Consider the following 27,551-nt stretch of genomic DNA (forward strand, 5'->3'; position numbering starts at 1 on the left):
AAATAATAGATATTTAATATCTCTTCATTTATTATAGACAAATTAATAATTATTTAATTTATTTTTTTTTTACTATTACTTTATGTTGTTTTTTTTAAAAAAATTATTGATATTAAATAATTTTTAATGTTTTCAATGATATTTTTGTATTTTGGATATTCAATAATTCCATTGATTCCGAGATACCTAAAACTTGAATATGCATCATATACAGAGATAAAATCACAAGAAAATGCTCCAGCTTTTCTGCTCAAATGTGGGATCAAATTCTACTAATTGACATCTGACATTGAAATTTAAAGCGACAATAACGCATACATGAATTATATATTAAAATGATATTAAAAAAGAGTCATTACAATTGCCTGTAAAAACAAAAATCTACAATTGTTGACACATGCATGATGTGAAATTGAGATAAAACAGTTTTGACCAAACGAAGTAAAGAGCCCAAATACAGGAGGGTTTTTAAACACCAAAACCCAGATGAATAACACCGTGAACCACCAGCTGCTAGCTGGATGAAACCAAAATTTCCACAACACTGCCATAAAGATCTGATGATGTTTACAAAAATGGATGACACCCGTTCACCAAATTGTCTTGTCTGCAATTACTGTAGCTCATAACCACAAGCCGATTCAAGATTCGTTCCAACTTTGAACATAAAGCAGCCAACTGAAGATCCTGAAAGGTTATACAATTAACAATCCGATCATCTTTTATAGCAATTAGTCGCATCATAAATTGCATTCAGACAGCTGAATCTAAACTCATAGGAAATAGATAATTAAACGAATGAACCATTTAAAATTATCTTTTATGATAAAACGTGCATCAAATCCTAGAAGTTTCCGGATTTTCCTTCTTGTCTTTCCGCTGGCCCAGAAGAAGATTAGTTGGTGTAGTGCATGCATGTCATGACAATCTATGCACATGGACCAACAAAGCATACCAGAACTTGATATGAAAGCTCCAATACCCTATTGGCACACAAGTATGGCACTGTCGTCCCCCAAAATATTTATCCAACAGAAACCAAATAAAGACAATCATCTTTTCTACACCATCACCTACAGAGTATTGATCCAGTATCTCAAGGAGCATCTAAAATTTGTCCTCACTCTCTTTCTAAGAGATGCTAAATGCCAGCACTAATATTTGCCAAAAGGAATCAATTGCAAGAGGACAAAGAAGAGGGCACTATATGAGAAGTGAAGCACAAGAAAGAACATAAAGCAGGCGTCCAAAGAATTTGAAATATAACTTTTGGTTGAAAACTCCAAAGAAAGGGCAATATGATTTTAAGGAATTTTGGGTTGATAAATTTACAGATAGAGTTTTAAGTTTGTGATTTTGTGCAATGCCATATATTCCAAAGGAAGATTATTTTCTAGACCGATATAATATGCCTTGTTCAATTCAATATTTGATTATTCACGATTGTGAGACAATACAAACATTTTCAACGGAAATTGATGATGAGGATGTTAAAGTCATCATCATAATATTGAATTTTAAAAAAATTAGAAAATTGAAATTTAACACAAACATAGAATCAATCTTTACCCCAAAGAAAATAAAAAATAAAAATAAAAAAGGGAGGAACTTTGCAACAAAGGAAATATAAGCAACATTAATATTTCTGACTCCAAAATGCACAAACTATGATATTATACTGAGAAAGTCACAATTGTTAGCCCACAAGAGATAACAGAATCACTCTCAAAACACAAATTCTTATATGCACATAGCAAAGAAATTATGGAAATATGGATTGAAGTTGATGACTGATTCATACTTCATAGGAGTACTACTTAGCACTTCTACGGGAGCACTACAGGAGGAGCAGCGGCAGGATGAGGAGGAGGAGGAGGAGGAAGGGGGCGCACGATTATATACCAGAAACGAGGATACCATAAAATAAATTCTGGCGAAACTATTGAGTAGAAAATAAAAAAAGGAGAAATCCAAGTAAATCTGAAGGTCATATCAATATAATTACAACGATGTTTGCTTGTAAATAATACCTAACCAGAAACCAATATCTGAGCATTCCCTCTCATACATAAGAATAAATAAATTCTAAACAATATCAAACTTCACTATATAATTAATATCACCAATCACATAGAAATTCTTGATTATAAGTTTACAACTAAACTATTATTCACCAATCAAAAAGAAATTGTTGAGTCATTCCAAGATGAGAAAGCAACAAATAATAATAAGCATAATATAAAAACTGAAAGAATGTAACTTCTAAAGCACTCACTCAAACGATGGGGCAATTGTAAGTGCTGCAGAGTTGAAGTAATGCTGGCTGATTGGTTGGATCAAGATATTGGCTGATGATTTGGGGCAACCTCCCAGGGTAAAGGGCAGAAAGCCTTGCCAATGCCAAAACCAAAAATTCCTTCGGATCCTTTACATCTTTTAGAGGGTCCTCCTCTTTCTTCCCAGCATTATATAGACGGACAAAGGTGGTCGTGTAACCAACATTTTCAGCAATATCAGGCATCTCTAGTTCTTCCTCAATCCTATCCTGCTCAGGCCGTGAAAGAAGTGTAACAATGCTATCCAGCATTTTCCCCCAAAGTTGACCACCATCTGCAGCATTCAAAAGGCTTGGAGATTCACATATAAGTCTGGTTGATGCAACTGAAGTCAACTTGGTCTCAATAGCTCCAGTGATAAGCTTAAGATTAGGCATCCAAACTTGCTCTAAGATCTTCAGAAAGACACCAGGTTCAACAGCGTTCACTGTATCTATAAGGTTTGTGGAACCATGCTTGACGATAAAGAGTGACATAAATATCAACAGAGATTTGATGAATTTTACTGTTCCCCTATGTTGCAGTTCTGTGAAAAGCGCTGCCCAAATGTGACAAATATAGGGTGCAATTACATTATATTCAAGGTTCTCAATAACAGTATTTAGCACATAGAAACCCTGTTCAGCTGAGCTTGGTGAAGAGACAAGCTTCTTAAAAATCCCAAGCACCTGGCTCAGTCTTCCCTCTTGGTTGAGTTCATTGGGTGCCTTCTGAAGGAAAGCCTGAAGCAAACGCACAAGTGCTGGGACATTGGAATTTCTCTTCCATGACTCAGGTGAAAGAAGGATCTCAAAAATCCCCATGTAGCTCAAAGGAAGGGATGGCCTTTTCAACTCCACAAGCTGAGCCAGCAGCTGAAATGCATAAGGAAAGAACTCGGTTACATCATTGGTCAATATCATCTCAAGGCTGGGAAAGAGGCTTGTTTCAAAGGCTGATATTAGAGAAGAGTCCTTCTCGCAGGCTCTCTTGACAAGAATAGCCACTGACTCAAACAGATAGTGGTTAAAGATTGGATTTTTAGGGTTTTTGCAAACTTCACTAAGAATAGATGTCAAACCAGTAATGCACTGTCCAGCAATCTCAGGAGATATATCTGCAACACCAAGAACACGCATGATACATTTCATTACATATTGATTCTCCTCAGATTCTGGAAACTTCATGGCTTTAAAGAGTTTTTCCATCAGAACTAAGAAAAATGGAGAAATATCTACTGCCGTAAATCGTGGCCGTCCTCCCTCATCCTTGACCAGCAAAAGTTTTTCAATACAGCTAGCAGCATAAGAGTGAACCACATTTGACTCTGCACCAAGGAACCGAATCAAATCTGGAAACAATTGCACTGCAACATTCTTTGGAATATGATTCCGGAACATGGTGAAAAATTTAAGTGCACCAGCCTTAAGCATCGGAAACCCATTCACGTCCTGACTCTGCAATTCTGGAACAATAACTGATCCAAAGAAGTTCTGAACATCAACAAGATCTGTTGAGACAGAAGTTCCACCAGCTTTCTTAGTTGCAAGGGAGACAACCAAATATATGGCACAATCCTTGTCCTTCCAGTTTGCAGTGGGGTTTGTGGCAAATGAGCTTAAAAGATTCTGTATCTGTACAGAAACCAAAGTAGTGACCTGATTCTTGTAATTTGTTGCAATGCCTTTAAGAAGCTCACATGCAATCCTCCTCCTAGTATCCAGATCGCTCCCTTCCATATCCCTCCTGATGAATTCAACATAATTCATCTCAAAGAGTTCCTCATCCTCATCCCTCAACCTCACATTTGGGATGACAATACTCTGACAAATCTGTGGTATCACTCCCTCACCCTGAAACAAAGCATGGTGCACACTAGTGCTGACGGTGGTCAAAAATTTGATTGCTGTAATTGCAAGCTGATCACGGCTTGATGCTTGAGATACGTTTCCTAGTAAATTCCACACCGCAGATGCAAAATCATTCAAGTAGCCTTGAAACTCCTCCTCGTTCTTTTCCATATAGAGATTGATATTTTCACACACTGCAGCGCGAAGGTCATCAACGAGAGCAAGTCCATCAGCACCGCTACTCTCGAGTGCGGGATAATTAGTGATCAAGTATTTCCGAAACTCAGTCATCCACTCCTTCATATGGTCCTCAAAAAACTCGGGCAATTCTTGAAAATTCAACGAATAGAAAATCCTACAGGATAGCCTCTGAGACTCAAACAGCGGGCGTAGGGCAAGGGCAGACCCACCCGAATTCGCAGTGGAATCAATCAATGCGGCAGTTTTAAGGAAAATTTCCAATAAAGGTGCAGCGAAATTGTCCAAACAATACTTCAAATCAAGCAAAAGATCATTGGTCTTAAACTGGTATCGAAATTTCTTAAAGATAGAATTGGCAGTACCTAGAATACCGTTAACGGAGGCGTAATCGGATGCCTGCGATGCCTTCTGGAGGCTTGAAACAAGCTCGGGTAGCAAGCCGGGCCACGATTTCGGAAAATCGTGCTTGCCGATGATGGCTAGGGCTTCGCTGAGCTGGCTCTGGATCCGGGGAGTGGCAGAGAGCATGAGGGAGACTATTAGGGCTTTGATCTGGTCCTTCTCGGAATCGATGATGGGAGATGGCAAAGGTCCGGCATTGGCTTCGTCCGGTGACGCAGCGGGGGCCCATCGGCCCCGGAGATGGTTCTTGAAGTTGACGGCGGCGGCCTGGCGGATCTGGTCGTCGACGGAGGGCTCGGCGACGAGGCGTAGGACGGCGAGGCCGTAGTTAGGGCGGTCGGAGGCCTCCAAAAGCGAGGCCTCGGCACGGCGGCGAGGCTCAGGGGATGGTGAGAGGGTGTGGAGAAAGCACTCGGAGAGAAAATGTAGGGTTTGTGGGTTCCAGTCCATGGCTGGCTCAGTAATCACTCTGTGGATTGCTAGCCCTAGGGTTTAGATAGCGGGTGAGATGAAAACGAGGAAGGGTTTTAAAGTAAATAAGTGAGGAATGTAATGGGATATTTGAATTAGAACAAGAGCGAGGGAGATCTTTTAGACCTTAGAGCAGAAAGCTAGGGAGAAAAAGAGAGCGTAGGGTTTTGGAAGACGGAAAGGGAGAGAGGGAGCACCAAAATTGAGGTTTCGGGGGTTTTCAAACTTAAAAAGAGGGATTTGATTTTGCTCTTATCTATTTTATATTTTCAATTTCCATTTAAATTTATTTTTAATTATTGTGCTGATGATGTGGGCCGGATTTAGCGTGGTCCTCAAGGTGCTACCCTGTAAGATAAATTTCGGCAGGTCGAACAAATCTGGGCCATATTTTAAAGAAAGCCCATTCGATGTTCATTTCTACTTTGGGTTGGGTTTTATTAAATTTGAACTACTCAAACCCAAACCCATTGATGACGGAATCCAGCCCATTCTTGAAATTAATTCGCATGCGTTTAACCCATCAAATATTCACTGCCAGTCCGAAGTTTGGAATTGTTATCCGATTTAGTTTTGCACCCAAAACACCAAAACTAAAAAAACTAAAATAAAAAACTTTAAAAAAAAAAAAAAAAAAAGGTGCCCTCTAGGAAAGGCAATATTAATGTATAATTCGACATGTACAGTACTGTTCAACATGTTAATTTATTTAAAACATGGAGATATGTCCTATCTATTTATCTAACAGAAATTACACTTGAGTTGAAGCTGACAAAACCCAACCCAAGTATTGAACCCTATCCTATACATGCTACCTCCTTGTCTGGATGGAATGCCATGCACCTAATTGCTTCTCTAATGACCAGACATCTGTGTGACCGATGTCCTCCCCCTCTATATATATATATATTTAATTATTTATAATACCGTATAAATAATATATATATATATATATATATGATCAAATTAATAGAAGCTCTTAATAGTGACTAATTAATGAGACAAATCACTGGATAAATAGATTTGGTAGTAATGCATATATATATAAGATTACAAGTTACCGTTGTGAGTCCCATATGCTCTCTATCAATATTGAGCATCATCAACGTTTTGATATATCCTTGCATTTCTCTCCACCACCCTTTGAATCCCACCTTAATAATTTCTCCACATGTTGAAATTTGATATTGTGCTTTTGTGGTGTCGAAGAAACCAAGGACTGAAAGTAACACCAAAGTCCAGACAAAGCCTTTCAATTTTGCCCTCTTCCACTTGTTCTTTCATGTCTTCTTCGCCTACTTCCACAAATAAAGAATCTCTCTCGCAGTACCTTTTATCGTCTTCTTTGGGCTCTTCTCTTTTTCACCTAATTTACTGTTTTAGCCTCTGTTAATACTTTTTGGTTGATTTTGTTATTTTTCATATGAGGAACAAAGTTCATGAACTCTTTTGTCGTGTCGATTATAGATTAATTTGCTGCACTCTAATAAAAACTTTCAGGAATAAAAACAAAAGGGTATTAGTCTAATTACATTTCAATATTTTCTTATTCATAATTATTTCTAGAATATAGTATATACTCCTTAGCTATTCGACAAATTTGTCCTCAATTATTGTAGTGAAAAAAGAGAAATATTAAAAGCACGCATATAAATTGATATTGAATAATATCTTCTACAGCCAAATATTCTTGACCTTTTTGTCATATATTGAAGCAAGGACGTAAATACGTCGATTGCTGGTGGAATGGTTGTCAGACTGGGTACAGACCTGGAATGAACATAAACAGCTATAAAATCTTTTACCTTGAAAATTACATCATTTTTTAGTCATGCTTAGCTTCACAAAGTATCCCTTTGGGCATTCACCAAAAACGGAACAAAAAAACAAAAACAAAAACAAAACAAAACAAAAAAATGAATAGAAAACGAAGAAGAAGAAGGTCCCTTTACACAAAGCCTTTTAATCACCAATTTTATGCCAAACATACTCGAATAAATTTGTCTTTTTATGAATTTCCTGGTCATAATTATAACTTTCGTTAACTTCAAAAGGCCAACAAAAATTTGCGCTAAAACTAATCAACAAGACATGTTTCTATACATGTAAAGATAATTTCATCTTGACCTTATTAGGACAGACTTAGTGGAAATTTGAAGCAGCTTGTCTAGACAAATTAAAATGTCTCAATTTCCAAACCACATATAATATTTCATTGTCCTTTGTAGATTGCATTATTGCTGTGGTCAACCCCCAATACCATTTTGAGATCGAAAGCTACCAAACAGATCTAATAAATTATATGATTATTTCATGGCAACAGAAAAGGTGACTATATAGTAATATATAACTCTATCCTCAAGTCCCAAACCTCTCCCTGCCACAACAACATTTTATTTTGCCTATACAATTAGGAAAACTGGACTGGTGGTCAATCCCCAAAATATATATATAGGACTTGTGGTCCTTTAAAATACCCTTTTTCCTTTATGTAGCCAAAGAACATAAATAAAAAATATAAAAAAATAAAAAAAAAATTATTGCCCTTTATGGATTTCCTCATTGAGAGAATTCATCAAAAATCAAGACATTGAGAGAGTTTTTTTTATTTTAGGTCCGGTTGTACTGTTATCTTTGCCAACATTTATTTCCATATACTCGCCAAAAGCTTCATAAATCAAAGGAAGTTCTTTGGAGGTCTAATATAATATTTCCGCATGTAAGAGGGAACTAGAAAACTTTAAAGTTGATTGCAATAGAAACTTGGAAGCTAGCTAATATATAAATAATATATTTCTCATCCAATTTATATTGAACATAATTATATATATTTTGTAAGATATGATTTTATATTTTTCTTTTTTTGATAATATATATATATATATATATATATAAGAGGCTTGCATCTGTGGAAGGCTGATTTTCTGGAATGTACATTATCAAGTACCAATCATGTGATCAATTCAACAACTTCAGAAAAATGTCATTTTTTTGCCCATTATGAAGAGTAATGTCCTTGGAACGTTTTCGATTTTGACTTCTTAATTAATGTAAAAAATTATATACCGAGAAAACTACTTGTTTTACTAGCAAATTTTGTTCATTTAATTACTTTGACATGATTGTTTATAGGCATTTCTTTTATATCAACACCAATATGTTTTGGCCAAACTAAAAGAATAATAGGTTTTATGAACCAACCTAAAAAATAAACAAAAAAGCAAAAACATTTTCTCTAATTACCGGCGAGGGAAGTTTCTTCTCATCAGAACTGAACCAATTATTGTCATTGCTACTTTAATTTCACATGTGCTAGCTTTTGACAATGACTTCTATTTTCCAGCTTTTTCTCTTTACGTTCTTTTCCCATACACCTAAATTGGCTTTAAAGCACTTGTATTGTCAATTTTCAGATTCTTAAAGGTGTCATTTCTTTATTAAAAATCACTCGACACAAAACCCCCTGAAACCCATTTAAATCATCTTCTACATCTGACTCAAAAATTCACTTATTAAGTTATTTTGAGTTAGAACCCTCGCACAAGGGAATAGTTAAAAGGAACACACACACAAAAACCCAAAAAAAATAAATAAATAAATGAAAAGAGCTACCCATATTGTGGATATTCCAAAGTCAAAGCTAAATAACTACTGGCGAGAAGTAATTTCCTTTAAACGTACTTTCAATTCACAATCAGATAGTAAGCTCCAATCGAACATCTTTAGTATATGGCTTTTGGTTCAAATTCTACTATGTATTTTTGTTTTTTGTTGTTTGTTTTTTTTTCTCCCAACAATATTTCTAATTTTCTCTACCGTCTTTATCATGAAAGCTGCCGTATCTCTTGTCGATGCGACTCCGAAATCACATTTTTTTACAGATAAATCAGATTCGTATTTTGAAAGCCTTGCCGAAGTCATAGTACTGTGAATATTAAAAGAGAAATGTTAATGAAATTTATTTTATCTTTAATACTACCAAAAATAAATAAAGTCATTGTTCATCATCATTTAATAATTGATAAACTAGAAAGATATTAAACATGAAATGTACAGTTTTCTTTGCTTTATTATTTCCAAAACACCTAACCATCTATTTACTATGATTACGGATCTCGTTACAATATGAAAAAATATTTTTATTAATAGGACTTATTATTTATCATAAATTGTAATTGATCAACGGCATATATATATTATTTGGCACTTTAATTGACTCTTTTTTTTTTCAAAGAGTTAATATTTTTTAATGACTTTCAATATATAAAATCAATATATAATTAAATATATCCAATTAAGGTTTGCTATTTCAGAATGGGTTCTAATTGCAATCCTTAATAACGATGACAAATAACAAAATTTTTGTTAATAAAACTATCAATAATTAATAGCATTTAATTATGTATTAAATTTTAAATATAAAATTTTAATTAAAAAAGTAAATATTTTTTAAGTAACTAACTACTTAAATTATCAATGATATATAAATCCTATTATGATTGTCATCAATTCTGATAAATAATATTTTTTAATAAAAAAAGTAGTAACTAATTATTTTTTTTTATCATTTTAGTCTGTTTATATAATGTCTATATACATACGACGAATTCTGGATCTAGATCAAATTGTTTTTCTTTTTGTCCCATGTCATATTTTTCAACGATGAAGAATAGTCTTTTGGATCAACTGTTTTAGCAAATTGACGGATTAATTTTCGCCTAATGATCTTGGTATATATATGAAACGTAATTGAAGTTTGGCCGCAAATTATAAAAATGAGGTTCAGATACTCGAGTACGTATACCAAACAATTGCACGACACATACATAGCGTGTGTTTTTGTTGGGCTAACTTTGGAATAATTATTCAACAAATAAACAAAAATTCATGTGCTGGCAGGGCAAACTGGATGCGACGGTTTTTCTCCTTGCGTTTTCATTTTCAACGGGTAATGTCCTTGTCGTATTATGAACCAATCAAATTTATATTATATAAAAAGAACCAGTAGGTAATTTATGTCTATTTCATCAATAAAAAAATATGAAAACTGGAGAGATAGAGACTGTGTACATCCAAAATTTTTTTTTATTATCAATTGTTACAAACAAAATAAATCTCCAAAATCTCACTAAATGTGCTTAATATACCTTTATTAGCATTTTGTATATGGAGGTACAAAGAACAAATATGCATGCCCCCTTATTCCAATTTTTGGGCTTGGTTAATATATTATCCCTTTAATTAATATATGTGTAAAGTTTCTAATAATATTACATAATGTGAAAAGATATGTGAAAATTAAAAATGAATTGGATTTAATTGCTAAATCATTCAAAATAGCAAAATGAAAAAAAAAAAAACTATTATTGTAAATTAACCAGAAAGCCAGTATGCTTCAATAATTATATTTATGATAGTACCAGAAATTTGACGCGTTAAATTAGCTTAAACTTTTTAAATATGTGAGAATTCATGCAAATTGTTTTCTAAGTGTAATTTCACCGGAATACACAGGGCCTAAATAGATATATGAATTGAAACCTAACAAATTGAGGCAAAATAATAACAAAGCTAAAAATATAATATATATTGTATTTATAAGCACATAAAAGAGTGACACAACCTAGTTGGCTTATATAAATGGACAATACCAACCACTCAAGAGTCAAGAGTCGACACCACCACCACCACATGCATTTACAGACACGCCATGAACTGTTGTGTAGCATCTCCGTCGGGCCAGGAAGAGGCATCGCCGCCGCCGGAGAACGACGACGATGACGACGTCGTCGTCCAGCCACAAGAATTCCAATAACACCCATTATTCATCAGCTCCGGCAATTCTATCTCACCCCAGAAATCATCGCCATCACCGCCGCTATCCTCCAACACGTCGTTCTTCTTACTACTAACAGACCTCTTCATATGCGCAGCCTTGGCCGCAGCCGCTTGGATATCTCTCGCCGTACACGAAGACGGCCTCGGCAAGTGTTCCAGCTCGTCGGGGAAGTTCAGCTGCGCTTTCCGACCTTTCAAGCAATAAGCAGCGACGTCGTACGCCTTGGCAGCCATCTCCGGCACAGGGAACGACCCTAACCAAATGCGAGACTTCTTGCGCGGTTCCCGGATTTCTGAGACCCATTTGCCCCACCGCCGCTTCCGTACTCCCCTGTAGACCGGATGACGTGTCCCGCCGCCCCCTTGTGGGTTGGATTTCCGGTGGGTTTCGCTGGAGGAGTGTGGGGAAGTGGAGGTGGTGGGGGTGGTGATGGTCAGGTCATCTTCAGTGTATGGTATGTGCTCCATTTACATTACGAACTGTTGCCTTTCAGTGCCCACGGCATTTATATTTGTCCCAACGTTCTGTGATATTATTAACATGCCCTCGTCTAATGTCTAAAATCTAAAACAAAGCAGGCACGCTTCTAATGAAGAATACAAACAATTAGATCAAATATTATATTATAATATTTCAGCCAAAAAAAATAAAAATTAATATTATATTATAATATTGAATGTATCTCACACGTGCCTCTACATTACTCGAGTGAAGGATGTGAAAGAGACGGAAGTCTCACAACTTGGGATTAGTTGATTGGCTAAAAAAAAACGACATGATCCGTATCTGCAAATAACAAAAATCACTTATATTTTAGGTTTTTTTTTTAATTTCTTTTTCAAAAAAAAAAAAGAAGAAGACTGTGTTTTGCTATTAAATTGATATTGTATATATTATTAGTATAACTTTGATATGGAATTTAAAAGAGAAAATATTGACAACCAAAAAATTCTATGAAAAAAGTTGAGTTACAATGCAGCATTTAAATTTGTAGTTATTTAAAACGACACACATTAAACAGGAACATTATATGTACATAATGCTAGTTGGGTGAAGTAATGTGGTAACCGTTGCGGCTGCTGCATAAAAAGAATTGATTCAGTGTTCGTGATTCATACAACAACCACTCAAATATTTCCATCACTTCGGTCTGCTGCCGAGACTGTGGAGAAATTGACATATTCCAACCAAATGACCACCCTACCCTCCATGTCCAAAGCACAAATCCTTATCATACAACAACAAATACGCCTTTTCCTTCTCGAGGTTCTTTTGGCCGGTTTACCTTTTTCACATGGTGCACGTCGGCACGGGACTTTGCTCACTTTTTCTTGATTTCTTGATTTCTTCTTTTTTTTATTATTATTTAGTATGGGATTTTTGTGTATGATATTTGTTTTTTATTTGTTTTAGATTAGATTTCGGTGTGAATTTGAAATAGACAAAAAAAGGCCCATGTGGTTCCCTGTTCGTCTATATGCGTCTTTGTGTTGTTGCCTTCTACATCAACAAGCCCACCGTAATTTTCGCTGTGGTATAATCTTACAAATCTGCTTGTGCTTATAAGTTTTCATCAAATCACTATTATGAACTAAATTAGAATAGTAAATGAAAAAGAGATTTTAGATATGAAAATGAAGGGGAGTTGTTAATTAAGACAGATAGGGGGTGAATGGAAAAGGTGTGTAAATTAGAGAGAGCGACTTCCATCACGTCGCCCAATATAATAGGAAAATATAATGAGAAAAAGGCGAAGAGACCAATCACAATTGTGAGTTTGTTCCAACACATCACAAAAACAAATAAAATATAGAGTGGAACCGTGTAGGCTGTGGCAGAGCCACACCCCAACAAATCACCTCAAACCACACATCCCACACTTAATGAAAATGCCAATAGACTTCGAATCTATACAAAGATAAGGAATCCTTATTAATTATCTTATTTGGATTCTATGTATATATACACTCTACCCCTTTCACTCCCTTATTCATCACAAAGAAAATATACCTTTTGACATCACTGATTGTCTTTTTTTTTTTTCCTGTAAATATCAAGATTTATCTTCTAAGGAGTTCCCATCCAACAATATCTTATCTATATTTTCATGTTGGAGTTTATGACAGAAATGGAACAATTAACCTATAAATTAAATTCAGTTGGTCTAATAGCACAAATTTTATGACAATAAAACAACCAAAAATGATATGATATTAGTTTATTTATTCATTTTTATCAATTTGCGTGGTATATATCAAATATATGTTTGATAGGCAGTTTTGATTTGGTAAGATTTCATGAGTGATTTATTTATGGATTAAGACATGTCATATCAGTATAAGGAAAAAAAAAATAAAAAAATCAATCAACTCTGAAAAGAGTTCATTCAGTCACTAAAATAATTAATATTGGATACTTTGTTAGTGTTATGGGTTGCAATTTTCCAATTTATGTTTTATTTTTCAAGCTATTTCCCAAATTGTGTTTTATTTATTAAAAAATATATGGATTGATGCATAAAAAACATATAAGAGTTATTTTTCTATTAACTTCCTAAAATTTAAAATAGTATAAAAAATTTATAAAGAGAATTGTAAAATAATTTACATTCTAGGATTACGAGGGACAACCATTAATAGTTATTAAATCACATTAAAATCATACAGAATTCTATATAAATCTTTTGCTATATCAAAACTGATTAAATACTATATTTGACAGGTATATAAAATATGTTATATAATTAATTAAAAAAGAAAGCCAGTACTTGCTATATACCAAAATATTTGGCATATATGCTTTTGTCTCCACGTGTATTTGGTACAATTTTGACTTAGCAAGACAATAGATTATGGGCTATCAAATAAGCAAAATATACACACATACATACATATATATATATATATATATGTATATAAATATGCTGGATGATAAACCTTAAAGAATTAAATAATGGGAGATATGTGATACGTCTACGTAAAGGAGCTACCTCCAACCATGCATTAATGGATGGGCCAGTTAAAATGACGTCTTGGATGAAAACGTCCACACTTATGAAAAGGATTCAATTTCCTTTTCCTTTTTAATTTTTTGTGGGGTACAAGTTAAGCCTCCAAAAAGATATCATAATGGCATTGAAACTTTAATTAGTGATCGGCACCAAAAAAAAAAAGGAACAGAAAAAAAAAAAAAAAAGGATCATCGTATTAATGAGGAAAGATAATTAAGTCCCTCTCTCGATGTTTTTGCTAATGATTCAATAGTTTGTATGTATGCAGAAAAAATAATAGTTCATAATTAAATTGTTTTATAATGTGGAAAATTCCTTAATTAATTAATCAACTTAATACTTAATAAGCCTGTACTTCATGGTGGAACTAAAGACACGTATAATTAATCGATTAAAGAGTCGGTTAATTTTGTTACATTCTGGTTCCTTTTGTTGGCTCCCCACAACTTCTAACAGAGTAACTCACTGACTGTGTTAATGATTTGCTAAACAGGAGTTAGTTGACAGGCTTTTTCTATATTTTCTATTGCTTTCTAGATCGTCCTCATGGAGACAAGTTGAATAGAATCATTTTCAAATAGTACTAAAAAAATTAATAAATAATGCTTATGATTACAAACTGTGCCTGTCTTTTTATTTCTGTCACTGAAGATTGCCAATTGGCCAGAAGATCATCCCTGTCTCCAGCCTGTACATCTTTAGTCCATAAGTCCCTATTTTCCCTTTTTTTTTTCCTTTGTGTCCCCATCTTATGTTTTCTTTTTGCCTACTAATTTTTTTCTTTGAATTGTATTTATTAGTAATATATTGAACAGTAGCAATTACCTGTATGCGCGCGCGTGTGTGTGTTTTAGTTTTAAAACATTGTCAATAAGAAATACGAAACAAATTTTAGTTACTATTGCCCAGAGCTTGTATTTATTTCATTTTTAGCATAGAACTTACATGTTAATTTAAATTTGTTTAGCATTTTTTTTAATTTTTTATTGGCAATAGCTCGAGCCCAAAGGCTATGCGGTTAATGCAGCCGTGGTGTATCTGGTGATTGGTCGAAATCGTGAAACAACATCCAGCTGGCTAAAACCACGTGTCTTCCTAAGCATGGGCTTTAATAAAGAACGATGGTGATGCCGCCACGTGATGAGCAATAAGGGCGTTTGGTAATTTGGAAAACTAATATGTTTATATATATATATATTGGAAAAAAAAAGTGTAATATGCTCTAGTTCATGAATGAATATTATAAAATATTTTATATAAAAAAAATATTTGAAGATTTTTACATCGCTTTTTTGTGTGAAGGTTTTCTATATTATGTTATAAAATGACAGTGTGTTAGATGGACCAATAAAATCGAAGGATGTGTAATGAATACTGAAAATTTCATGCTTCTAATGTGATAACACTTTTAGATTTCTTTTATTACTCTTTCCTTATTTTCACAGATAATTAAATTTTGGAGTAATATATATATATTTTTTATATATAAATTTTCATAATTTAAATTTAGATCCAGATGTTGGAGAAATGGGTGCCAGCTAAACATGCAGCAAAGACAAAGCAACCTGATGGCTGATGGTATGGAAGGGGAAGAATTAGGCACGTAAATGTGATGTTGCATTGGGAGTTGTAAAAATGGTGGTGAAAAGAACTGAAAGACCCACTTATTGTTTGGCAATCATATCAGCCACTTCAAGTACATGCAACTTTCTAATTCGTAGAGAGATTATTATTTATATAAGGATCATGGTCCACGGATGGGTCCGTTAATTGTTTCTTTTTATTTTGCACAGTTAACTAATTAATGTGGTTTGGCAAATTAATAAAAGAGGGCCAATTTTGCACTGTCTTAACATTTGACAAACATTTTACGAATTTTTAGCTTATCCATTTGAATAATCATATTTTATCTTTTACTATTTCTCAATGATTAAATTTATCTTTCTCTCAAAAAATAAAACAATTAAATTTATCTCTTTTAATTGTGCAGACCATTATTATTTTTTAAACAGAGTTCAAATTCATGGGAAAATCCATTTTTTAGGATATGGATTTTGGACCCAGTCATGCAAAAAGTTTCATAACTAGTCCTATAAAAGATCTTTTGTCCATATTACCATTTGGGCCTGCAAAAAAATATGAACTCCAAACAATTTGAAACAAAAGTTGAAACCCATCTTTTAAGTTTTCTTCTTCCGCAAAAAGAGCCCATAAAGTAGAGAAACTGTTTGTGGTCAAATCCATAGATATTGTGCTAAATCCAACATGGCCAGTGAATCTAACATTGCATAATTCATTGGTTAGATATATATATATATATATTTAAACAATGGTTGGATATAAAAAAACCATAAAAAAGATATTAAATATGAGTGACTGAGTGTTAGAAACGAAAAAGAAGCAGTCACCAAAAAAAAGAAGCGGGCCGTTCTCCATGCTGAACTCATCGCTATGCGTGAGGCAATAATTTTTTGAGTGGAGGCAGGCTTTATCTGTGAGAAATTATTAGTGATTGCTCTGGTGCAGTAAGACTAGTGAACGAAGGTTGCATTGGAGATGAATTGGATTATCATGTTTTCTGGTTGAGGACATTAAAACGCTGCTTGCTAATAATGACAGTTTATTTTGCTCTTTTGATAATAGGGATACAAAAACTGTAGCTCATTGTATTGCTAATTATGCAGCAGATCTATGTTTGTATGAATCATGTTCTTCAGGTTGATGTTTGTATTCCTGGTTCTTAATCAATGAATATTCCCTTTGGGTTTAAAAAAAAAAAAGAAAAAAGAAAAGAAAAAAAGCGGGCCATATGGCCAATTTTAAAATCAAAATCAAACAAATGGAAGTATAGCTTGCCACCTCATCTTCCTCCCCAACTTCCCTCTGGTAATTCGTGTTCATGGATTGTATTTGTATCAATCCGTTTAATAATCGTGTCAAAAATATCTAATCCGAACACAATTCATTTATTAATCAAATCAGGTACTTAAAACACTAATCCGATCCGTTTATAAATAGGTTAACACGACACGATCCGTTTAACACGATTACTTTAACGGATCGTGTTGACCTATTAATCTGTTAACCTGAAATTGATTCGTTAACCCAAAAATTAATCTATTAATATGAAAATTAACCTATTTATTTTTGTTTTATTAAAGATTTATTTTTTATCTTTAAAAAATTAATAATAGAAAATTATTTTTATAAAGTTTTTAATTTATAATATTTTTTAGTTATTAAATATTATATTATGGATAAAATTATAATTTAAATGGATTGTAATAGATATAAAATCATATCGGATTAAAATTGACACGTTTAATAAATAGGTCATAACAGGTCAATTTCAAATTAAATGGATCAATCTGAAAATAACACGATTAATAATCATATTAAACAAATTAATCCGATTATGATTCAAATCCATTTATAATAAATTCAAATCTATTTATTCCACTTTTAAGTCATATCGTCGTATCATGCCCTAAATTATCACCTCTACTCCTCTCTTCCACAATTTCGTTAATTTGTCGATATAAAACCACAAGGAATATATATATATATATATAGAGAGAGAGAACATGAGAAATTCCTGCTGTCTTCTCTGAGGCTGCGTGGACCCAAGCCAGCATAGGCTTCGAGAAGTCGAATTAGGGCTACCGACCAAAACTCAACCACTCTCTCTCTCTCTTGGTTACAGCTTTGTCTACAAATTGTTTGCAATGTTGGTCATTTCCTTCAGAACTTGTTAGTCTATCTACGTCTAATCTCAAGGGCCTTCTGCTCCGTTGGCGCATGTAATTTTCTGTTCCTTTTCATTTTTCTGGTAATTTTCATTCTGTGATTGTTTTCACTTGAATTAGTAATGCCCATTGCATCTTGATAGTTATTCGTATGTCCATTGCATCCTATCTTTCTATATATATATGTAGAGAGGGAGAGAGCATTAGATTTGCTTGAATATGGAGTAGACAATTTGGAGATTAATACCATTGACAATGATTTTGATTTGTAATTTTGGAAAACTGATTTAGGTACCTGGTAGAATTAATATTATTGACTGATTTCTAATGTTGTTTCCTAGCACATCAGGATTCGGTTCAAGAGCTTCTTGGTTTTTCACCAAGCTATTATAACTAACCAATTTCCATATATTGGGTAGAGTACAGGGTGTATTATTGGTTTTGGGGTGCTTTCTTGTTTGAATAAGGAGCTTGATACAGGGATTTTAAGCTACCTGAACATGTGGCGCACAAAAATCTCTCGATTCTCTGCATGCTTAGTGGCTTTGCATGCTTGTCATGTCATATATATATATATATATATATTTCTCCAGTTTCCTCCTTTACTACTGTCCTCTATCTAATGCTTCTAGCTTTTTCTTAATTATTAACTTCGATCAAATAACTTCTTCCAAGACTTTGCATGCATTTTGCATATGTATTGTCTCTGATTCGGCAGAATCCTTGGATACATGTATTATTAAGAACTGTTATTAGAGATAATATAACACGGTAAGTTGTTTATTACTTTTCTGAATACCAACTGTTGTATCACAGTTTCATTGGCATACAGTTGTCCACTAATCTATTCATCAAGTCGATGGATAACCATAGTACTTTTCTGAACTATATTTGTATGTATATAATTACTTATGGGTGTGTATTAAATTTCATGTTTTGCTGCTTATCAATTCTCTGTTTAAAAATCTTACTATAGAAACTTCTTATATTTGTTGACTTGAATTATCACTGCTTTAATTTTCCAGCATAATTTCTTATACCTTTTATGTCGTGTTTGCCAGATTTGATTGCTAGGCTAGGTAAATTCTCTGTTTTGCCATATTTGCACACTCAGTTCTGGTTCTTGTTGTTTAAAGGAGGTTGTTGATAAGACGATTTGGCAGAAAGAAATTTTGGAGAGTTTTCAAATGAAAGGAAAAGATGTATGTAAATTTATTATGAAGCTCTTGACTTAGAAGCATATGTTTGTTAACTTTCAACTTTGCACCCAAGTGAGTTTTCTCCTGTTATTCTTTTAGTCTAATATAATTTCAAGAAAGGCCACACTCTGATGCTTATTCACTCCCTGCATCTAAGATTATCTGTTATTCAAGCACTATAAAGAAGTGGGGCCGGTAGATAACCCAATCTTTTTTACACAACAAATCATAACCATATTTCTATACACTTACAAATCCTACAAAATAGTTTGCAATTAATCCAAAACTCCAGTCTATCTTCAAGTAGTGATCTTGTGTTGCAAAACAAAATATGGAAATTTACACATCAAACCATACCCATATTTCCATACACTTCAAACATCGTACACAAAAGTTGCCATTAATCTAAAACTTTCTTCATGGGTCTGGTCTTCAAAAATTGCTGAAGCATAAATCTATTCTTTAAGTAATCATCTTCGTCTTGCAAAAAGGACTGGAAACCAAACTTCTGCCACATTGTTTCTTCAAAGGCAACTGAGGGTAAAACCAGCATCTTTATTCCAGCATTTTTAAGCACATATTCTACACATTTGATAAGGGATTTAAAATATCCTTCATTTTGAAAATACACCAAGGTTGTTTCGAAAGCTATGCAAACCAATTCCTGTTAACCTGAAGTGTGCATCCACTTACGACCTTATCCCCTTCCAAAACAATCCCCACGTAAACTCACTTGAAATAATACCATGTTCGTCATAATCAATGTTTTTAACCATGTTCTGGGTATAAGCATGACCTGTTCCTAGATTCCATTTTCCCAAAAGGTTTCCGAAACATATCCACAATTCCAAATCATACATGTCCATAGATTGGTCTAATTGGCAAAGCTGAGGACATTTGTGCCTGTATTTGAATGCCATTATATCTCCATTTTTTGTTGACATATATTGCTTAGCGACGAAACTGTTTAAATATAGGAGAATTTCTTCGCATTCTTTGCACAGTCACAGTTCGAGTATGGTGATGGATGTGGGAAGTAACCCAAGACAACAATCACATGGAGACCCAGATTGCTTGCTTTTGAAACTCTAATGCCAGCTCTACACTATTTCAGAGGCAATGTTGTTCTTTGAGGTAAACAGTTGAGCGTGTCGTTCAAGAACAATTTCTTGAACAGAAACCTATCTTCTTGTTTCCACTATCGGTATCACATTGTCATGATGCATTTTTTGTCTTCTTAGATGCAAGATGTCACTAGTTTCTCTCGCAGCTTCATTATGAAGATGTTGTATGTCGTTTCTTGATGGAGAGTGTTGTTTGTCCTCTCCGTCGCATTGTCGTTCAAGAATAGCTTGTTGAAGGTTTCTTGCACTCCGAGATCAAAGAAGAAAAGAGTTTGGGAAGATAAGTATCAATGACTGGGGAAGAAAATGCAGTGTCTTTCCGTAGAAGCTGGTTCGAAAGATGTCTCCATCTCTCGAGCAAAAAGATGGAAAATGTGTCATAAACCTTCAACAAGCTATTCTTGAACAACAATGCCACGGGGACAATGAACAACGTTCTCAATCAAGAAATGACATACAGCGACAAAGGAGCCACCAGAGAAACTGGTGACGTCTTGCATCAAAAAATGCATCATGATAGTGTGGTACAGGAAATAAAAAGGCAAGTTTCTATTCAAGAAATTGTTCTTGAAAGACACGCTCAATGTCTCCCACAAAAAACAACATTGTCTCTGAAACAATGCAGAGTCGGCTTTTGAGTTTCAAAAACAAACAATTCGAGCCTCCATGTGAATGTTGTGTTAGGTTACTTCCCACATTCATCACCGAACTCGAACTGCGATTGTGCAAAAAATGTGAAGAAATTCTCCTGTATTTAAACAATTTCATTGTTAAGCGATATCCATCAACAAGAAATGGGGATATGATGACATTCAAATATATGTACAAATGTCATCTATGAAGAAATTCTCCTGTATTTTAAACAATTTGATTTCCATCAACAAGAAATGGGGATATGATGGCATTCAAATATAGATACAAATGTCCTCCATGAAGAAATTCTCCTGTATTTCAAACAGTTTCATCTCCGTCAACAAGAAATGGGGCTATGATGGCATTCAAATATAGGTGCAAATGTCCTCCGCTTTGAGATTCTATAAAATGAATAGTAAAATGTTTCTAAGATTTCAAGGGCATAGTCCTTCTACTCCCTCTCTTCAAAACCAAAAATTATTAATTTTTAGGAACGCAACTATCTTTAAAATATTGACTATTTCATGGGGCTTACGCAAAGGATAATCCATATCAATCTTCGTTTCCTAATTTCCCAAACCTACTAGGATTCTACTAGTTGATTTTGTTTCTATGTACACATGGGCAAAAAAACTTGCTCATGCTTTTAATTGGAGTTTCTCTTCTGCGTTGATTTATTTTGCTATGCAGCACAAAAAGCTTCGCTTGCTTTGGCGCTCTTATCATGGTGGCGGCCATGGTCTGCGCTTCCAGAGGAACTCTTGGAATTAATCTTGACAAGACTTGGTTTTGTTGATATTGTACATGGAATGAAATTAGTTTGTTTAGTTTGTTCTTTCTGGAACAGAGCTGTGCAATCCTTCATTCATACTCTATCACCCCAAACTCCAAGGCTGATGTTTCCTACACATGAGACATTTTGTTTTTTTTTTTTCTTCTTTTTTAACTTTAATACTTAATTTAAGATATAAAAGTCCAAATTTTATAGCTTTTATCTCATTTAAAATGTTTTTAAAAATAAAATTTTGAGAATGATCCCTACTCGAAACATTATATTTCAATTATATCCCCACATATCTTCGTATCAGAGACCAAAACTCCTACTTTCATGTGACCAAATAGAAGCACCAAATTGCTGCCCCAAAAAATAGAAACACCAAAGTATACCATACCAAAAAGACAACATGGTCATTTACCCAAAAAAGGAATAAATAAATAAATAAAATAAGAAATAATACGTGGTCACTCGAAACCATTACTCCATTCATGAAAACGTGCAAAAGAGTGAACCATTCACTCAACATCGGCTTATAAGGCCCATGGAAGGCCGCCTAATATGTTGTTTTTCTCAAATTTTACTTCTATTTTTAAAATAAGCCCGTTTATAACGTAGATACTGTACAGTCTGTTTGTGAACAATACCATAGCTGTTGTTGCAGTCCTGATAGCACCAACGAATCGAAGAGTGCAAAATCCAATATTATTATTATTATTATTCATCATCATTGACAAATTTTGCAAGTAAAAAAGAATTTTCTAAACGAAATTAAAATACATACAGAAATAGTAATACATTGTTAATGAGGTTATAGACAATAACCAATAGCTGGAGCCGATACATCAAATTTGATGGTTGTGTTTGTGTCTGGCTTCTTGTGAATCAAAAAACTGAAATTAATGAAAAGAGTTTGTTGCAATGATTATGCGGTAAATAAACTCCAAGAACGATATACTTATCAAATAAAACCTGTTTTGTTAAAAAATTTGCTTATGGTTGGACCATCGAGTAGATATATCGTATCAAATAAATACAAAATCTATTACAAACGTTAAAGAGGTGCCGACAAAAACTCCAGAGACTTCAGGCTTTGATATCCAGTCAGTATTTGATCTTCAACAACAAGATCAAAGTGTTTGCTTTCAAAAACAAACTGAAACATAAAGAAATATGATTTAAAAAAAAAAAAAAAAACTCTCTTCTTAGTTACCAGCTTTTTGTCTCGCTTCAGCGTTATTTAATTACTATTCTTTTTAGCGTACGGCTTGTAAAATTTAGAGTCTTGGTATGAAAACTATTTTTATGCAGACATACTTTTGGAACAATTAATCTTAGTATTAATTCAAACTGATTCTTTTTTTTTTTTTTTCAAATATTTTTGGTTCCTATTCGTAATTGGTTAATTCAACTCGCTATGGCTATATGATTATAATTATTGCTGTATTATATTCCTCAAAGAACGAAGTGTCACTACTTTTCTTGTAAACCATGATAATAACAAAGACTTTAAAAGTGACGGGTTTCGATAATTTTTTTTTTTTTTTTTTTTTTGGTTTAAGTAGCTGGATTCCACATGTAAGATTAATAATAAAAAAATAATAAAAATTATTTTTATGAATGTCCGATAAAACCTATGCAAGGTTGGATATCAAGCTAATCAATTGGTCAAATTTGTACTTAAAATAGCAATTGAAGAAGTTTTCACCTCCTAACACGCTTGTATCAATTCACATTTTAATGAGTCTAATTGGGCCCATTCTTTTTATAATAACAAGATAATTGCAAGTTTTCCTTCGTATTTTTATTTTTATTCTTTTCTTTTTTTGATAGAAAGCAAGTTTCCCTCCTAACGCGAGGAAAAATAGCGGCTCTACGGTTAAAAAATGGATTTGTGGAGATGGAAAAGCCCAGAAATAATGTCATTTGGAAACGACACTGTTTTGGGGGGAAAAAAAAAAAAAAAAAAAAAGCGACACCCATGTGCCCGGAAGTTGCTTATTCTACTCCTTACACTGTTTCGAAAACCCTTATTCAGGATTTAGGATTAGAGCTAAGAAAATCTAAGCTAGGTCGGCTACTCACCTTCTGCACGTGCAAACTTTCATAGTTAAAATCTTCTTCACGCTGGTGCATGTTCTACACGTGCAAACTCGAAATCATGCAGTCGCTTTTGCTAAATGCTTTAAAAGCGAAAGAAAAAAAATATTGCTTTAAAAGAAATAAATATCGCCGCATTTAATATTTCCGATTATACCAAATAAAAAACTATCATAGTTTTTTTTTTTTCAATTAAAAATAAAAGAAACTCTCATATTGTTAATGATTTTCTATTTCTTATTGCATCAACTATTTAATAACAAAAATGGGTTTCACACACATTTCGCACTTCATTGCACGTTAAACTCCCCCCCCCCCCCCCTCTTTTTTTTTTTCTTTCCTTTTTTTAAGAATAGCTAAACTCATGATATAAAGAACCTTTAACCTTGCATTAAAAACCATATATTAACTTGGATTTTTATCATTTATTTAAATCACTAATTATATATAATACTTTTTTATAATTGAAAATATAAAAGATTAAAATTTAGAAACAATAACCTTTATTTTGCTGGACCATCTTCCATGGAACAAAAAAACAATGTAAGGGTATCGGTTTGATTCAGTTAGTTTTCACACTTTTTTTTTTCAACCCAAATTGAATCCAACTATTAAAAAAATCAAACCCGATTCGATTAAAAATTGATCTAATTAAATTGAATATTTAAATATTATTTAATAAAATATTATAATTTTTTAATAATTTGAATCTAATATTATTCGTATTTTAAATTTAATGAATATAAAAATATATTAAAAGATAGTTAATTATAATAAATAATTATATAATATCTATATTTATTTGATTCAGTTTTTTCTTTCTCAATTTAAACTAAATCAAACCAATTATAAATAAAAAATTGAACCGAATATATTAGATGCGGTTCAATTCAGTCTGTGCCCGCTCCATGTATGTTTATTTTAATTACCAACAAAGATGTATTTTATTTTAACAACCTTGTATTCTCCAAAGTCCGAATCAATTTAACAATTTAAAGAGAATTAATGTTCACATGTACCAAAGTGCAACAAAACAAAAAATAATAATAATAAAAGTTCACCGGGGGCGATTATTGGTGTGATGAAGTGGAATTCCTTTTCAATTTCATAAAATTCCCTTATTAAAAATTAAAAAAAAAATTTGATCGAAATTGAATAATATGCCACGTGGGATGAGGTTGGTTAGCGTGTAAACACCAGTATAAATCACAGAGAACAAAACATAATAAAGATGAAAGGAAAAAATTGAATCAAAGCCGGTGGTTTTTTAATGCTTTGACCCCTATTGGTGGGTTGGAAGCAGGCCACCAGGCCCATCTATTATGCCCCATCCAATCACGAGTCCTCCAGCCACGTGAACCGTGCGGTCTCGTCGTTCTAGATACCCAATAACACCAGTTACTATAATTACGAAATTACCAAAATGCCTATTTATTTATGATCCATTGGATGGGTGATTTAGGAATATGGGAAAAAAAAAGATTGTCGTCCCCCAAATATGACAGACGTGACGAGGTGACGCATTACCTTTCACGTGGGGTCTCAGTTTGTTTGGTTGGCTGGTAAAAGCTCCTGTGCGGCACGTGAGTGACAGCTTGTCAAGATAGCAACTCCTTTTTTTTGCCCTATTGTCAAAATGACGTACAAAACAATGTGTACAGTTTGTACGTTGACATGTGGTGCTTCTTGAAAAGACCAAACTAGCCTCCCCACAACCTTTTTCTTTTTCATATTACTTAAATTAATTATAATTCCTTTGCCGTTATTTTCTGATCTATATATATATATACACGAAGATAATTCGAATATAATATACATTTTTTTTTGGGTAAAGCGAATATAATATAAATTTAATGTCTAAACGTTTAGCTACAAAGAAATACAGTAATTCACCAAAAAAATTAAAACTAAGTGGTACACTAATTCACCAAAAAATTTAAAACTAAGTGGTACAGCAACTCACCCAAAAATAAATAAATAAAATGGTACAGTATATGACATCGTATATAAAGAAAAAGTTGCATGTAATTAAAGTACTTCAAAGAACGACAGCGACAGCTCACAATATTATTTTTTTGGGTAATAAGTCACAATATTATATTGTATATTGAGTAAGATTATTTAATCATAACATGTAATATATATGTATATGTTTTAAAAATATTATCCAATAAAGAAAAATAAAAAGTTGTATATAAATTTCATAAAGTATTTTTGTTGTTAGTACCCGAATAGATTAATCCTTTAACAACGACCAAGCAATAGGGACAATTGCAGTATTTATTTTCAATTGGACCGTTCGTGATAAATATCAATTGGCAGCTGTTGTTGATTTGTACAATATAAATCTTAAGATAAAAGAAAAATATATGTTGTGTTATTAACTATTGCAAATTTTATATATTTTGTTATTAAGAATATTAAATAAGAAACATTGATCAATTTTATATTCCAAAACAAAAAATTGGTTAATATACATAAGAAACATTGTACACTTGGGGCTGACATCATAGACTGCCATTGCTAAGCTCTTCTTGTATGAGAAAAAAAAGTTATATTCTACGGACATCAAAATGCAGCAAAAAATCATTTACTACAAAAATAAAGACAATGACATTAGAAGCACGCTTCCAAAAACGTCAAAACCAACCTCCCTAATATGGCATTTCATTTTCCATGCAGGCCTGTCATACTCTCCTCGTCAATTGAGAAAAAAATTCAACAACGATATAAGCATATCTTTCAAATTGTGTGTGTTCACTTTTTCAAATTGTATTTTCATTTTTAATAAATTAAAAGATAATTAAATGCATCCGTTTAATGAATATTATATCTGCTTCAAAAAAAAAATTTTAATTTTGTCAACAATAAATTTTATTTTTGATGATCATTTATAGTGATAAAATGACAAAATTTTAGTTATTTATCATGCAATAATTATGCTTCTTTCCTTCATTTTCTTTTTGTGAATATGCCATGGTAAATGTTATCATTCGACGAAATAAAACCTTAATAACAATGAGAAATTATATATCAAAAAAAAAAAAAGAAGAGAAATTATAGTGATCATGTTTCTTTCTAATATCATTATGGTAAAATTAGTAAAAATAATAAAGCATGGAATACTCATTCTTTTATTATCTTTTCAGAAAGTTTAACTCAACTTTCCTCTTTTAGTTTTTCCATAACATAATACATTCAATTAAGATATACCACTTGATCAATCTCATTATACACATCAATAAGTTTTAAAGAATAAATTATGGCCAAAAAATTAAAATATATAGTAGAGTAAAGCATAAGGACAAAGTAATGAAAAAACAAAAAGCTTAGGGACAAAGTTGGAAAGTTATAGAAGACAACATACCAGACCGGAACAAAAACGATAACACGACGTCAGTCAATAAGCCCCAAAAAAAACAAAAGGGACGTGGTAATATCAAATTCAGCCACGAGCCGAACACGTTACACCAATATTTTGGTATTATTTATGTTTGGGGGTTGAAAAAAGAAACGCTAAAAATTATTAAATGCACGTCACGTGCTTCTTACACAGACACACCGCTTCGTCTCGATTACGTAAAACTCACGTGCCCATCACGAGCTTTATCACTGTTTCATTTTCACTTCTCCTCCTCCCATTAGCGGTTAGCCTCTCTGACCGGTTTGTGCTTATCGGTTTATCCGAGAAAAATCGAGGATAGGCGTGATTTCGACACGTTTCATTAAAAAAGGCCCACTTTGAATTGGAACGTGGCGCGCGTGTGATGGGGTGAACATGTTCGTCATTTAAAAGGCTGTTTGATTGAGCCGCCCAAAACGCGTGAAAGACGAGCTGGCCCAATGCCAGGCGTGATAATTGAATTGGGTTTTTCGGATCTTCACG

General features: G+C 33.3%; 2 protein-coding genes and 1 long non-coding RNA gene across 8 annotated transcripts; 1 reads left to right on the plus strand and 2 right to left on the minus strand.

Annotated features, from left to right (window-relative positions):
• Positions 1-315: 315 nt before the first annotated feature.
• Positions 316-5,477, minus strand: LOC107423665 (exportin-2). 2 transcript variants are annotated; one of them, XM_016033271.4, is made up of 2 exons: positions 2,276-5,477; positions 316-678 (listed from the first exon to the last, which is right to left on the minus strand). In XM_016033271.4, exon 1 carries the CDS (start codon positions 5,216-5,218, stop codon positions 2,276-2,278), a length of 2,943 nt encoding a protein of 980 aa, XP_015888757.1. In that variant the 5' UTR covers positions 5,219-5,477; the 3' UTR covers positions 316-678. The 2 variants fall into 2 exon arrangements, with proteins under 2 accessions (XP_015888757.1, XP_015888756.1); XM_016033270.4 differs by having other exon boundaries at positions 316-687.
• Positions 5,478-10,802: 5,325 nt separating this feature from the next.
• On the minus strand, positions 10,803-11,637 carry LOC107423644 (ethylene-responsive transcription factor ERF023). Its single transcript, XM_016033231.4, has one exon. It carries the CDS (start codon positions 11,543-11,545, stop codon positions 10,937-10,939), a length of 609 nt encoding a protein of 202 aa, XP_015888717.2. The 5' UTR covers positions 11,546-11,637; the 3' UTR covers positions 10,803-10,936.
• Positions 11,638-17,578: 5,941 nt separating this feature from the next.
• Positions 17,579-21,789, plus strand: LOC112492503 (uncharacterized). Of its 5 annotated transcripts, none has more exons than XR_009639505.1 (4): positions 17,584-17,888; positions 18,896-19,105; positions 20,011-20,167; positions 20,275-21,474. It is a non-coding gene; the product is annotated as an uncharacterized LOC112492503 (long non-coding RNA). The 5 variants fall into 5 exon arrangements; XR_009639504.1 differs by lacking the exon at positions 20,275-21,474 and adding an exon at positions 21,481-21,789 and having other exon boundaries at positions 17,585-17,888; XR_009639503.1 differs by having other exon boundaries at positions 17,589-17,888; positions 20,038-21,474.
• Positions 21,790-27,551: the final 5,762 nt, after the last annotated feature.

This window comes from Ziziphus jujuba, chromosome 7, assembly GCF_031755915.1.
Source record: "Ziziphus jujuba cultivar Dongzao chromosome 7, ASM3175591v1".
Lineage (NCBI taxonomy): Eukaryota > Viridiplantae > Streptophyta > Magnoliopsida > Rosales > Rhamnaceae > Ziziphus > Ziziphus jujuba.

Excerpts from the sequence above, each read along its gene's own strand:
- LOC107423665 (XM_016033271.4), bottom strand. The coding sequence starts at position 5,218 with ATGGACTGGAACCCACAAACCCTACATTTTCTCTCCGAGTGCTTTCTC.
- LOC107423644 (XM_016033231.4), bottom strand. The coding sequence starts at position 11,545 with ATGGAGCACATACCATACACTGAAGATGACCTGACCATCACCACCCCC.